General features: G+C 39.9%; 1 protein-coding gene across 2 annotated transcripts in view; it reads right to left on the bottom strand.

Moving 5' to 3' along the window:
- Positions 1 to 16,270, bottom strand: part of LOC115214990 (flocculation protein FLO11-like) — an 89,663-nt gene that overhangs the window by 14,387 nt on the left and 59,006 nt on the right. For both annotated transcript variants that reach the window (XM_036505405.1, XM_036505406.1), the window contains one exon: positions 12,748 to 12,818. In XM_036505405.1, coding sequence (XP_036361298.1) covers positions 12,748 to 12,818 — 71 coding nt within the window. The remainder of the gene's footprint in view (positions 1 to 12,747; positions 12,819 to 16,270) is intronic.

Raw genomic sequence — 16,270 nt, 5'->3', positions numbered from 1 at the left:
TAAGAGCATTAAACCCCTTTGTAAGGAATCTAGTGAATGTGTACGGCAACAAAGACAAAAAAAAAAAAACGGAGAACATGGTACACAATTATATATACAAACAACAAGAAAATAACAACAGGTGTCTTTCAACTGAGAACGAATCCAATTGGGCTGGCGTTTATTAAGTCAAAGCTTAAAGGCAGGAACATAAGAGACGGACATAAGAGGTGTTGGTGGTCGGCAGTCAGGCCAAGAAAGAAAGATTATGGTTGGCCTGACACTGGTCACGTGGAAGGAGGAGAAATGGGTAGAGGACAGCGGGATTGAAGGATTAGCAAAAAATCAGAGACAAAAAGAAAGGTACAGGGGAAATAAATGAGTGGGAAATAGTGGAAGTTAAAGAAAGAGAGGTCCAAGAAATGTGAGAGAGAGGGGGCGTGAGAAAAAGAAAAAAGTAAGAAAGTAAGAGGGGGAGTAAAAAATAGAGTAAGAGTCATACAAAGTTTAGATACATACCAAATGTAAGGTGAGCACAAGCGTGTACGTATGCCACAATATGTATATATATAAATATAAAAATGGAACAAAAATGCAATAGAGGACAATAAAACATTCAGATAAGTAGGTGATACAAAGGCAGACAAGAGAAACAACAATTAGAAGGACAGGCAAAAAAATATGAGTCATTTGTAGCCTTCTTTATACATATATATACACATACATACATAAATGTATATATACATGTATGTATATATATGCATGTATATATATATATATTATATATATATATATATATATATACTACTACTAATATAGGATGAAGTTTTTTTCTCTACAGAAAAGAATTCCATCAAGAAATGTGGCAGCATATTAAAATACCCTTGCGGTTAAAATTATAACCAACTTATAAGAAAGGGCTAAAGAAAATTATTTCAAAGCCAATATGCTGATTTTCCACATATAATCTACTCACTACAGAAAAATTGAACTGAAGTCGGGCAAGCCAACACGTTGTTCTGAGGCTGACCAAAGAATTTTTATTTTTAGATATAAATGGGGTACTTAAGTGTACTCATGTTTTTTGCTTCGGCTTTTTCCATGGGTGCATGTAAGTATCTTATTTATATTCTCTCATAAGCTCTACTGAAGACGAATAAATCCTTTATGAGATTAATTCCGAAATTGATTCAATATAGAGATAACGAAATTTAAATATTCTAACGGTTAGCTTGCCTGACTTCAGTTCAATTTTTCTGTAGTGAGTAGATTATATATGGAAAATCAGCATATTGGCTTTGAAATAATTTTCTTTAGCCCTTTCTTATAAGTTGTTTATATATATATATATATATATATATCATCATCATCATCATCGTTTAACGTCCGTTCTCAATGCTAGCATGGGTTGGACGGTTCAACTGGGGATCTGGGAAGCCAGAAGGCTGCACCAGGCTCCGGTCTTATCTGGCAATATTTCTACAGCTGGATGCCCTTCCTAACGCCAACCACTCCGTGAGTGTATATTATATATATATATATAATATATATATATATATATATATATATATATATATATATGCTCTACTGGTCACTCTTTACAACACCTGTCTGTGTTTGGATTGTCCTTGCACAGGGGCCATCTGGACTCCTGTCATTGCCGTGAGCAGGGATTAATCTTCTCTATTTGCTCCTTTGCGCCCTATGGGCTCAACTCTCCTCCCCTCTTCATATAACCTCCTCCTCTTTCCTCTCGTCCTCACACACCTAATTCCTCCCACCCACCTCTCCTCTCTTGCTCTGGCACCTACTTCCTCTCTTCATTCCTACCCACCTTCTCCCTTCTACCCTCTTCATCATTACCTCACCCTACACATTCCAACCCCACCATCCCTATACATCCCATCCCATCTCCACCCCAACCCTTAGACCCACCCTTGCTTCCCTCACTCTCACCTCCCCCACACACCAACACCACCACCACACCACACACCACACACCACCACACCACCACATCACACCACCACACAACACACCACCACACCACACACCACCACACCACACAACACCACACCACACAACACCACATCACACCAGCCGGCACACACACATGTCAATGTCATCAGCCCCCTTCCACACGCTCTCACATATACACACATGCGCACCTTCGTTTTGGGATCACCACTACTTCATTATCTCTCCTTCTGAGCTCTCCTGTGTGACACCTCTGTCTGGCATTAGCCATAATAGATCGCTAGCCACCATACCTTTTTCTATTTTCTCACCCTGTTTATTTCTGTGTTCCTTTCTGTTGAAGTGCGTAGGCTCAAAACATAAAAGACTTTCTCACTTCCTGAGCGTTAAACTAATACATCTGTTTGTTGTTTACGCACCCATCTTCGTCTTTTGTTTTTTGTAAATTCTCACTATATATATATATATATATATATATATATATATATATACATATATATTTATATATACATGTGTCTATATATATATGCATGTATGTATGTGTATATATGTATTTATATATATATGTATATATTATAATATATATAATATATACATTATATATATATATATAATATATATATATATATATAATATATATATATCTCTATATAAACGGCAGTTGTCTGTGTGTGTTTCTGTGTGTCTGTTTGGTTGTACCCTCACTCTGACCATGGCTTTCAACCGATTCTGATGAAACTTGACACACACATAGCCCAATGTCATAATTCAAAACTAACACAGCGAAAATTTTGAAAAGTTCCCCCAGTTCTGAAAAAGATCGATAAATTCGACATGGGGTCGACAATCAGAAACACAAACCACAGATGGTCTAGGGGACGCAACTCGACCTTTTTAACTATCAAAAAAAATTTACCATCATTTTTTCCCCCATTTTTTTGCTATTTTTGGGCTATAACTCTCTAAAAATGCTTTATAGTTATTTCCCTTACAAACCCGAGCAACGCCGGGCGATACTGCTAGTATATATATATATGGATGGATGGAAGCACTCCGTCGGTTACGACGATGAGGGTTCCGGTTGATCCGAATCAACGAAACAGCCTGCTCGTGATATTAACGTGTAAGTGGCTGAGCACTCCACAGACACGTGCACCCTTAACGTAGTTCTCGGGGATATTCAGCGTGACACAGAGAGTGACAAAGCCGGCCCTTTGAAATACAGGCACAACAGAAACAGGAAATAAGAGTGAGAGAAAGTTGTGGTGAAAGAGTACAGCAGGGATCACCACCATCCCCTGCCAGAGCCTCGTGGAGCTTTTAGGTGTTTTCGCTCAATAAACACTCACAACGCCCGGTCTGGGAATCGAAACCGCAATCCTACGACCGCGAGTCCGCTGCCCTAACCACTGGGCGACTGCGCCTCCACATATATATATATATATATATATATATACACACATATGTGTGTGTGTGTGTGTATGTGTGTATATATATATATATATACATATAATCAGTAGATCATATATCTAAAAATGACGCACACTCTGAACATTAGAGCAGTGATGTATTTATAGGAAATAGACAGACAGACGGATGGACGGACGGACAGACGGATGGATGGAAAGATATCTATGTGAGTGTATAGTTAAATTTGCCATATTTGTAAGTCTACTGCAAAGGTCTACATATCTATTTATCTATCTATCTATCTATCTATCTATCTACCTACCTACCTACCTATCTACTTATCTGTCTGTGTGTGTGTGTGTGTGTGTGTGTGTGTGTATTTATGTATAAATGTATGTAAGAGAAGTGTGGTGGAGGAGAAAGATTGATTTGTATACCAACACAATGCAATGATATATTAATGTTAAGCAATTGGGAACATAAGTACAATAATAACTCATATGGAAGCACTCCGTCGGTTACGACGATGAGGGTTCCGGTTGATCCGATCAACGGAACAGCCTGCTCGTGAAATTAACGTGTAAGTGGCTGAGCACTCCACAGACACGTGTACCCTTAACGTAGTTCTCGGGGATATTCAGCGTGACACAGAGAGTGACAAGGCCGGCCCTTTGAAATACAGGTACAACAGAAACAGGAAGTAAGAGTGAGAGAAAGTTGTGGTGAAAGAGTACAGCAGGGATCACCACCATCCCCTGCCAGAGCCTCGTGGAGCTTTTAGGTGTTTTCGCACAATAAACACTCACAACGCCCGGTCTGGGAATCGAAACCACGATCTTACGACCGCGAGTCCGCTGTCCTAACCACTGGGCCATTACGCCTCCACAATAATAACTCAATAGATCTCAACAAACAAGCAAACCTGTGAAATATAAGATGTGGGTTCTTTAATTTAAAAGGAATGTCAACTGGACAATACTTGTTCTGACTACTTCTACAAACACCACTCCGACAATCACACTGCAACCAGCAACTTATACGTGATGCCATAACGCATCCACTACTGTTATTCAGATATAAATAGCAACAAGGAAAATACAACCATGTGCTGATTGTCACAATGCCCTATGCACAACACATCCTGAATTTCAAGTTATACACCACAGAATGAGTTGTATGCAACACTGCACACCAACCACTAATGCTGTCGTCACCAAAGTACACAATACATTGTTCTGAAGTTCTTGTCGACAGTTTATTTACAGTCCTTGGGCAGTGCCACAACCAGTAACAAGAGTGTGTTGGTGAATTATTTATTTTTGCTTCATTCACTATGAGGGCAAATACATTTGACTATCTAACGTCTTTGTCTCGTTTTCCTGCCTAACCAGAAGTCCTTTCTTTGCCAACCAGCTCACTAGCTAACCCTCAGGGAAGTTCCTGTCTACAGTTTGTCTACAATCCTTAGGCAGTTCCCTACAGTTCTATTACATTACAGTGCCAATTTGTTGGTGTATAAGATGCAGTCTTGCATAAAAGAAACCCCATTCTTTTTGTGGTAAGAAAAGTATAGTTTGTGGGTGAAACAAATTTAATGTTTCTTCTTATACAAACACATGATATCCCATCAGCATGAACAAAATATTCCATCTTGTACATTGATATTTATGGCATATTGTCACTACAACACTGAGCCATCAATATATTACCATTTGGTGAGCTGGCAGAATTGCTAGCACGCCAGGCGAAATGCTTACCAGTATTTCATCTGCCGTTATGTTCTGAGTTCAAATTCCTCCGAGGTCGACTTTGCCATTCGGGGTCGATAAATTAAGTACCAGTTATGCACTGGGGTCGATGTAATCGACTTAATACCTTTGTCTATCCTTGTTTGTCCCCTCTATGTTTATCCCCTTGTGGACAATAAAGAAATAAGAATTGTTAGCATGCTGGGTAGAATGCTAGGGTCATTTCATCCATTCTGAGTTCAAATTCTTCCAAGGTCATCTTCACTTTTCATCCTTTCGGGGTCAATAAAATAAGTACCGGATGAGCAATGGGAGTCGATGTAACTGAACTTGCTGGCCTTGTGCCAAACTTGAAACCAATACGTTGCCATTTGGTAGATAGACAGAAGTTGAAAGAAGCCTGACGCCTGTGTGCTCTGTGTATGTGTGTGTGTGTGTGTGTGTGTGTGTGTGTGTCTGTGTGTCTGTGTGTGAGAGTTTGTTGCCATCAACTTCTGGAAAGGTTTGAACTCTATTTGCCATTATCCATTTATGTTACCATGAAAGGCAGACATTGAATGATGATGATTCAACACCATCTTGAGAAAAAAAATCAAAATGATGGCATAGAAAAGTTACTGAGTCTACATTTACTGATACAACATTTTCAGAACCTGTGATTTTCCAAATTGATTACTGCAGGGATCTATCCTCTTACCCACACTTTCTAGTCTACTGTATTTTCTTGCATACAAGTTGAATTTATATAATAATAATAATAATAATAATAATAATAATAATAATAATAATAGTAATAATAATCCTTTCTAATAAAGGCACAAGGCCTGAAATTTGGAGGGAGGTGACAAGTTGATTACATCGACCCCAGTGTTTCACTGGTACTTAATTTTATCAACTCCAAAAGGATGAAAGGCAAAGTCGACCTTGGCAGAATTTGAACTCAGAATGTAGCCCAGTATGCTAATGATTTTTCCAGCTCACCGTCTTAATAATGATAATAATAATGACAATAATAATAATATAATAATAATAATAATAATAATAATAATAATAATAATTTCACATTTTGGCACAAGGCTAGCAATTTTGGGGTAGCGGGTATGTTGATTACATTAACCCCAGTGTTCAACTGGTACTTATTTTATCAACCCTGAAAAGATGAAAGGGAAAGTGAACCTCAGTGGAATTAGAACTCAGAGCATAAAGACAGATGAAATACTGATAAGCATTTTGCTCGATACGTTAATGATTTTGCCAGCTTCCCACCTTAATAATAACAATAGTGGCTGTCATGGCTTCTGATCTTAACTGATTGGAAGTGTTATCATGTACATTGTTTTGTCTTGGTATAAAAGATGGGCTACAGCAAATATTCTGCTCAATACCACAGATTTGCTTGTCAGTTGTTTGACCTTAACCAGTTGAGCATGTCCCTTAGTGGCTGACGATATGTGCATCTCTGATCACGAGCAGAAGTAGTGGGGGAGCATCATAGCCATGTGTTGAGAGGGATTATTTGGGGTTTGAATAATTCACCTCTGGAAACATGGGTGGTTCTTTCAACATCCTTAAACAACCCTTATTCAGGGACCTTTTGAGCGGGATGGGCTACTCAACCTGAAGAAAATTCTAACTGGGCCCCACCTGCAAGGTCATGTGCTGTTTATCTTGATATGAGATCACCATGTCGCGCACATATGGTTGTGATGCATGTGCCTGGTGTACCTTTATCAGACGGGTAGTCATGATGGGTATATTGGGCTTCGTATATTTTACCCCAGTGTCACTTTGATGGCATGCACTGCTCTCTCACTCAATAATAATAATAATAATGATAATGATAATAATAATAATAATAATAATAATAATGATAATGATAATGATAATAATAATAATAATAATGATAATGATAATAATAATAATAAAATAATAATAATAATAATAATAATAATAATAATAATCTATGGAAAAGACAATAATGAACTTGAAGGCCTATTGCGCACTGTGAAAGCATTCAGCGATGACATCGGGATGGAGTTTGGACTTGAGAAGTGTGCCAAGGCCACTTTCCAGAAAGGGAAAGTGAAGACCACAAATTCAGTCGTGTTAGATGTTGACACAGTCATAAGAGAGCTTGAGCAAGAACAAACATACAGATATTTAGGGATAAATGAAGGCTCTGGTATTCAGCATGCAAGCATGAAAGAGAAGATCAGGAAGGAATGTTATAGGAGAGTTCGTGCAGTCCTGAAATCTGAACTAAATGCACGTAACAAGGTGTTAGCTATAAATTCCTTAGCAGTTCCAGTTGTTACTTATAGCTACAATGTGTTGAACTGGAATATGAGTGAAGTAAAGCATATAGATAGGAAAATACGCAAGCTGCTGAGTTGTAATAGGATGCACCACCCAAAGGTAGACGTAGATCGCCTTTACCTTCCCAGAGTCCAAGGAGGTCGAGGCCTGATCCAATTTGAACTAGCTTACAAAACAACCACAATTGGACTGGCCAAATATCTCGAAATAACGAATGACTGGATGCTAAAGCTCGTGGAAAATCACGAGAGACGAAAGAAACTTCATTCTATCATAAAGGAAAGCAAAAAATTTGCTATTGATCTCGTGCAGGATACCCAAACTGAACAACCCGAGGGAAGTATGGCAACTATTGTTGCAAAGAAGGTAAAAATAATGGCAACGAAAAAAGCACACGAGCAATTGGCTGATAGGTGGGAGGAGAAACCTCTGCACGGCAAATATGTGGCCCGCAGCAAACAAGCTGATGTTGACCAGAAGCAAACCCATCAGTGGCTACGGAGCTCAGGGCTAAAAGCAGAGAGCGAAGGTTTCATCCTGGCTGCTCAAGATCAAAGCCTATTAACCCGTAACTAAAAGGCCAATGTGATGAAAAATGGAGCAGACCCAAAATGCCGATTCTGCAACGACATGATTGAAACAGTGGACCACCTAATCTCTGGATGTAAAGTCTTAGCACCAGTGGAGTATAAATTAAGACATGACAGAGTTGGCCAATATCTACACTGGCTAATAAGTCGGCATTACAATATCAAAACTGCCGACAAGTGGTATAATCACCACCCTGAGGCTGTAACTGAAGGAGAAAATGTAACCATTCTGTGGGACTTTCCAGTACATACAGACCGAACCATCAAGGCCAATAAACCAGATATTGTTGTGAAAGACCAAAACAATAAAGTTTGCTTATTGATCGACATGAGCATCCCCTGTGATCATAATATCTCAGCGAAAGAGTTTGACAAGCTCAGAAAATATAAAGACCTACTCATTGAAATTGAGAAAATGTGGCATCTGAAGGCGGTTACAATACCAGTGATCGTAGGAGCACTAGGAATGATCAAGAAGGGAACCGAAAATTATATGAGAATGATCCCTGGCTTACCATCCCTGCAAGAAGTGCAAAAGATTGTCTTAACTTTTTAAATGAACGAACTATTGAGTTTGGTTTAATGGCCTACCAATGTATACTATGAGTTTCTTTGCCCTAGGAGTTGGGAAGACACTCGGCAAGAAATGGAAGCAAATTTGAAAGAAGAAAAAAAAATAATAATAATAATAGTCCTTCCTACTAAAGGCACAAGCCCTAAAATTTTGTTAGTAGAGGGGACTCCAGCACTTGACTAGTGCTTAATTTATCGACCCCAAAAAGATGAAAGGTAAAGTCGATCCCAACAGAATTTGAACTCAGAACATAAAGATGGAAGAAATACTGATATGCATTTTGCTTGGCATGTTAATGATTCTGCCAGCTTGATGCTCTAATAATAATGATAATAATAATCCTTTCTACTATAGGCACAAGGCCTGAAATTTTGGGGGTGAGGGACTAGTCGGTTACATTGACCCCAGTGTTTCACTGGTACTTAATTTTATTGACTCCGAAAGGATGAGAGGCAAAGTCAACTTCAATGGAATTTGAACACAGAACGTAAAGACATGAAAAGCCAGTAAGCAGTTCACCCAAGATGTTAATCATTCTACCAGCACCCACCTAAATAATAATAATACTTTTCTCTTTTTTTTTTCTTTTATCTTTTACTTGTTTCAGTCATTTGACTGTGGCCATGCTGGAGCACCGCCTTTAGTCGAGCAAATCAACCCCAGGACTTATTCTTTTGTAAACCCAGTACTTATTTTATCGGTCTCTTTTGCCGAACCGCTAAGTGACGGGGACATAAACACACCAGCATCGGTTGTCAAGCAATGCTAGGGAGACAAACACAGACACACAAACACATACACACACATATATATATACATATATACGACAGGCTTCTTTCAGTTTTCGTCAACCAAATCCACTCACAAGGTATTGGTCGGCCCGAGGCTATAGCAGTAGACACTTGCCCAAGATGCCATGCAGTGAGACTGAACCCGGAACCATGTGGTTGGTAAGCAAGCTACTTACCACACAGCCACTCCTGCGCCTAATACTAATAATGATAATAATAATAATCCTTTCTACTAAAGGCACAAGGCCCGAAATTTGGTGGGAGGGTCTGGTTGATTACATCGACCCCAGTGTTTCACTGGTACTTAATTTTTTCAACTCCGAAAGGATGAAAGGCAAAGTCGACCTTGACGGAATTTGAACTAGCCCGGCATGCTAACTATTCTGCTTGCTCATGGCCTTAATAATCCTTTCTACTGAAGGCCCAAGGCCTGAAATTTTGGGAGAGGAGACTAGTCGATTACATCAACCACAGTACTCAACTAGTACTTAATTTATCGACCCCAAAAAGGATGAGAGGCAAAGTCAACCTTGGAGGAATTCGAACTCAAAACATAGCAACAGGTGAAATACCGCTAAGCATTTCATTCATCATGCTAACGACACTGCCAGCTTGTCACCTTACTACTACTACTACTACTACTAATAGTAATAATAATAATAATAATAAAATAATAATAATAATAATAATAATAATAATGATAATAATAATAATAATAATAATAGTAATAATAATAATAATAATAATAATAATAATAATAATAATAATAATAATCCTTTCTGCTGGAAGCGCAAGGCCTCAAATTTGCAGGGAGGGGACTAGTCAATTACATCGACCTCAGTATGCAACTGGTACTTAATTTATTGACCCCAAAAGGATGAAAGGCAAAGTCGACCTCAGCGGAATTTGAACTCAGAACTTAGTGATGGGCAAAATACCGCTAAGCATTTTGCCTGGCATGCTAACAATTCTGCCAGCTTGCCACCTTACTACTACTACTACTACTACTACTACTACTACTGCTGCTGCTGCTGCTGCTGCTGCTGCTGCTGCTGCTACTACTACTACTACTACTAATAATAATAATAATATTTATAGCCTGGAAGTTAGGTTTGAAAGCCAAAGGAAAATGTCAACATTAACTGAAGGAACCCTAGTGGAAAAGGAGAATAATGCAGTCTATTAGTGAGACCAGAAAACATATTAATATTCTGGAACAGAAAAAAAAAACCGGAAAAAGACATGAAGTTGAGTGAGAGAATTATGTTGAGCTAGAGTGGAAGTATAGGATGAAGAGAAAGGGCATCAATGTTGTGATTGAGGAATTAAAACAGAGGTTGAAAGCTGGGGAGATTTGAGAATAACTGAGGCAATGATTAGAGATGAGCACAGGAAAATGTGATTGTTTATTTTCAGAATGACATTGTAGCTTTGGTATGAGAGGCCAGATCTGGTTGGTTTCAACATGAATCAAGAAGAATATTTGGGCCAGATATGGTGAGTTTAAATTCTAAAGGGTTAAACACCACACAATATATATGGAATGGAAGCACTCCGTCGGTTACGACAATGAGGGTTCCGGTTGATCCGATCAACGGAACAGCCTGCTCGTGAAATTAACGTGTAAGTGGCTGAGCACTCCACAGACATGTGTACCCTTAACGTAGTTCTCGGGGATATTCAGCGTGACACAGAGAGTGACAAGGGTGGCCCTTTGAAATACAGGTACAACAGAAACAGGAAGTAAGAGTGAAAGAAAGTTGTGGTGAAAGAGTACAGCAGGGATCACCACCATCCCTGCCGGAGCCTCGTGGAGCTTTAGGTGTTTTTGCTCAATAAACACTCACAACGCCCGATCTGGGAATCGAAACCGCGATCCTACGACCGCAACTCCGCTGCCCTAACCACTGGGCCATTGAGCCTCCACCACAATATATATAACCACTACCTCACTACACTCCACACTAGCACACTAGATCTTACATCAATCATATTTCTTTATTGCCCACATAGAGGGGACAACGAAGGACAGACGAAGGGAGTAAGTCGATTACACCGACCCCAGTGTGTAACTGGTATTTAATTTATTGACCCCAAAAGGATGAAAGGCAAAGTCGACCTCGGCAGAATTTGAACTCAGAACGTAAAGACATGAAATACCGCTAAGCATTTCGCCCAGCATGCTAAACTGTCTGCCAGCTCGCCGCCTTACATCAATCCTGGCAACTTACAGTAGTAGTAGTAGTAGCAGCAGCAGCAGCAGTAGTAGTAGTAGTAGTAAGGTGGCAAGCTGGCAGAATTGTTAGCATGCCAGGCAAAATGCTTAGTGGTATTTTGCCCATCACTAAGTTCTGAGTTCAAATTCCGCTGAGGTCAGCTTTGCCTTTCATCCTTTTGGGGTCAATAAATTAAGTACCAGTTGCATACTTTGCCTCTCATCCTTTTGGAATTGATAAATTAAGTACTAGTTGAGTACTGTGGTTGATGTAATATAATTGCAAGAACTGCACACTGTCCAGGACCCTTAGAAGCTGCTTAAATTCCTTTGGTACCAGGAGGCTTTACAGGATCATGGAACACTGTTGGTTGGATTTTGTGTCCAATTAATGACTATGCTCAGAAATTAGGATGTTTACTGTTACTTACATGATTCAAGAATGTCAGCTTAGATTAGTTGGTGATGTGGCTCGATTAGCCCCAAATTGGATCCTGCATATCATGTTCTCTCTCCTGAGGATCCAGCTAGGGCGATGGCTGATGACAAGCCATGTCTCATGCAACCTATTTCTCAAAAACAGTCACCCATGCCTGCCTAACATACTACTCCACCTTATCTTTGCACCCTTCCACAGTCTCACACGACAACAGACTATCTGCAACCCTTACCACATAAGCACAAGAATTACTCTTTACTCTTTACTCTTTTACTCTTTTACTTGTTTCAGTCATTTGACTGTGGCCATGCTGGAGCACTGCCTTTAATCGAGCAAATCGACCCCGGGACTTATTCTTTGTAAGCCCAGTACTTATTCTATCGGTCTCTTTTGCCGAACCGCTAAGTTACGGGGACGTAAACACACCAGCATCGGTTGTCAAGCAATGCTAGGGGGACAAACACAGACACACAATCACATAATATATATACATATATACATATATACGACAGGCTTCTTTCAGTTTCCGTCTACCAAATCCACTCACAAGGCATTGGTCGGCCCGGGGCTATAGCAGAAGACACTTGCCCAAGATGCCACGCAGTGGGACTGAATCCGGAACCATGTGGTTGGTAAACAAGCTACTTACCACACAGCCACACATGCGCCCTTGGTTAAAAAAAGTAAAAAAGACAAAATCATTTTACTTACTCCACTTGTTGAAGATTTCCTTGTTGATTCAGGGAGTAAATAGATATCCTGTGAGCGAACTGGAGCAGTGGCTGAAAAGAGAACAAAGGAAACCACATATGTAGTAGTAGTAGAGGTGGTGGTGGTGGCAGTGGCGGCAGTGATGATGGTGGTAGTTGTAGTAGTAGTGATGGTATGGTGGGTAGTAGTAGTAGTAGTAGTAGTTGTAGTAGTAGTGGTGCTAGTGGTGGTGATGGCAGCAGTGATGGTTTTGGTAGTTGTAGTATCAGTGGTGGTGGTGGGGTGGTAGTAGTGGTGGGGTGGTAGTAGTAGTAGTAGTGGTGGTGGTGGTGGTGATGGTGATGTGATGGTGGTGGCAGTATCAGCAGTGATGGTGATGGTGGAGGTAGTGGTAGTGGTGGTAGGCACATGGCCTAGTGGTTAGAGCAGCGGACTCGTGGTCGAGGGATTGCGGGTTCGAATCTCAGACCGGGCGATGTGTGTGTTTATGAGCAAAACACCAAAGCTCCACGCGGCTCTGGCAGAAGGTAATGGCGGACTTCTGCTTTCAAAGGCGGCGAGCTGGCAGAAACATTAGCACGCCGGACGAAATGCTCAGCGGTATTTCGTCTGCCGCTACGTTTTGAGTTCAAATTCTGCCGAGGTCGACTTTGCCTTTCATCCTTTCTGGGTCGATTAAATAAGTACCAGTTACGCACTGGGGTCCATATAATCAACTTAATCCGTTTGTCTGTCCTTGTTTGTCCTCTCTGTGTTTAGCCCCTTGTGGGTAGTAAAGAAATAGGTAGTAGTTGTAGTGGTGGTGGTGATGCTGGTGGTGGTAGTAGTAGTAGCAGTAGCAGTAGCAGCAGTAGTAGCTGTAGCAGTAGTAGCAGTAGCAGCAGCAGCAGCAGCAGCAGCAGTAGTAGTAGTAGTAGTAGTAGTAGTAGTAGTAGTAGTAGTAGTAGTTGTTGTTGTTTCTTACATAGGCAGAAGCCAGGTAATTTCAGTGGATGAGGTTAGACGGTTAAATAAACCCCAGTTTTAGACTGGTATTTTAGTTCACTAACCCCAGCCACCCCCTGCCATCCTCCCAAGGATAAAAAGTAAAAAATTAACCTTGGCAGGCTCTGAATTCAAGATGTAAAGTATCAGAAGAAATTCCATAAAGCATTTTGGCTCTAAGGATTTTGCCAACCAACCTACTACTACTACTACTACTACTACTACTACTAATGATGATGATAATAATAATAATAATAATAATAATAATAATAATAATAATAATATTAATAATAATAATAATAATAATAACAATAATAATAATAATAATATTATGCAGAATATGTGGAGATGGACAAGAAACAATAAATCATATTATCTCTAGCTGCCCAGTCCTGGCTAAGAAGGAATATATTCACAGACATGACAAAGTTGGAACCTACATACATTGGAAGCTATGCCAACATTATGGAATAACAACAGAAAAAAGATGGTATAGGCACACACCAGAAAAGGTCACAGAAAACAAGAAAGCAACCATACTCTGGGATATGCCGATACACACAGATAGAGAAATTAAGGCCAACAGACCAGATATAGTTGTCAGAGACCATGAAGAAAAAAATGCTTTCTAATTGATGTATCAATACCGGCTGATGACAACGTGTCTCTAAAAGAAATGGAGAAACTCTCAAAATACAAAGACCTGGAAATAGAGGTAACTAGAATGTGGAATCTGAAAACAGAAACAATTCCTATCATAGTAGGTGCATTAGGCATGATAAAAAATATTCAGACAAATACATAACAAAAACACCAGGACTTACAAACACATATAACATACATAAAATTGCACTACTAGGCACTGCACACATCCTACGCAGAACACTTTCCATACAATAACCATCAGAGCATCTCAACAAATCACAACACATACCCAAGGCACACAGAGCTGCGCTCGGTAGTGAAGTGAAAGCACGCTATAAAAATAAAACTACTGAATAATAATAATAATAATAATAATAATATAATAATAATAATAATAATAATAATAATACTGATGATGATGATGATGATGATGATGATGATAATAATAATTTAGCATGGTTTCTACAGCTGGATGCTTTTCCTTACACCAACCACTCCGAGAGTGTAATGAGTGCTTTTACGTGCCATCAGTATGGGTGCCATTTGCATGGCACCAGTATTTGCTATGACTACAATTTTACTTGTCTTGATGGGTCTTCTTTTCAAGCATTGCATAATGCCAAAGGTGACCTCGTCCATAAGCATCACATGATCATACCAACACAGTCATCTCTCTTGTACACCACATCTGATGCCTCTTTTGCCCAACTTTTCTTTCAAGATGTTCACACTCTGTCGAGCATGCACACTGACACTGCACATCCAGTAAAGCATGTTGGCTTCATTTCTTTCAAGCCTTCACATGTTCTCGGCTGTCACAGCCCATGTTTCACTGCCGTGTAGCTTGGCTGTTCACACTCAAGCATCAAACAATCTGCCTTTCCCTCTGATGGAGATGCCCTTTGTTCCAGCTTATTCTTATTCTCACAGCTATGCTCTCGGAGCATCCACTTCTGCTACTAATTTGGTCACCTAGATAATGGAAGCTATTTACTAGAATATTTACTACCTCTAGTTTACTCCACTGGCAATGATGAAGTCTATGTTTTGTAAATTTTCAGTGTTTATTGTTCTAGTGCATCTTCCACACAAAAGCTATTTTCCCTATTAACTTTCATAATAATAATAATAATGATAATAACAATAATAATAATAACAACAACAACAATAATAATAATGATTTCATTTATTTGCTACAAGGGTGGAGGATGAGGGGGACAATAAAGTGTGGGGGTTTACATATAATAATGAAATTATATAAAAAAAGTATACATTGGCGCAGGAGTGGCTGTGTGGTAAGTAGCTTGCTAACCAGCCACATGGTTCCGGGTTCAGTCCCACTGCGTGGCATCTCGGGCAAGTGTCTTCTGCTATAGCCCCGGGCCGACCAATGCCTTGTGAGTGGATTTGGTAGACGGAAACTGAAAGAAGCCTGTGGTATATATATATATATATATATATGTATGTGTGTGTGTGTTTGTGTGTCTGTGTTTGTCCCCTTAGCATTGCTTGACAACCGATGCTGGTGTGTTTACATCCCCGTCACTCAGCAGTTCGGCAAAAGAGACCAATAGAATAAGTACTGGGCTTACAAAGAATAAGTCCCGGGGTCGATTTGCTCGACTAAAGGCGGTGCTCCAGCATGGCCGCAGTCAAATGACTGAAACAAGTAAAAGAGTAAAAGAGAAAAGAGTATTGCATATACTGGGAAAGAAGGGACATATGCATAGTATACAAAGGTAAAATAAGTGGTGGGGAGGATGGTAGAGATGTGGCCCACCTGATACAGGAACACCTCTAGGGATAATTGAGGAACCCTACTGTCCAAGATTTCCTGAAACCCCAGGAGCAAGTGCCCGCTCCAATTCCTTCTCCCTGACTCACAGGTCTACAC

This window comes from Octopus sinensis, linkage group LG8 (genome assembly GCF_006345805.1).
Source record: "Octopus sinensis linkage group LG8, ASM634580v1, whole genome shotgun sequence".
Classification (NCBI taxonomy): Eukaryota; Metazoa; Mollusca; class Cephalopoda; order Octopoda; family Octopodidae; genus Octopus; species Octopus sinensis.
This window is presented reverse-complemented; position numbering and strand designations above follow the sequence as displayed.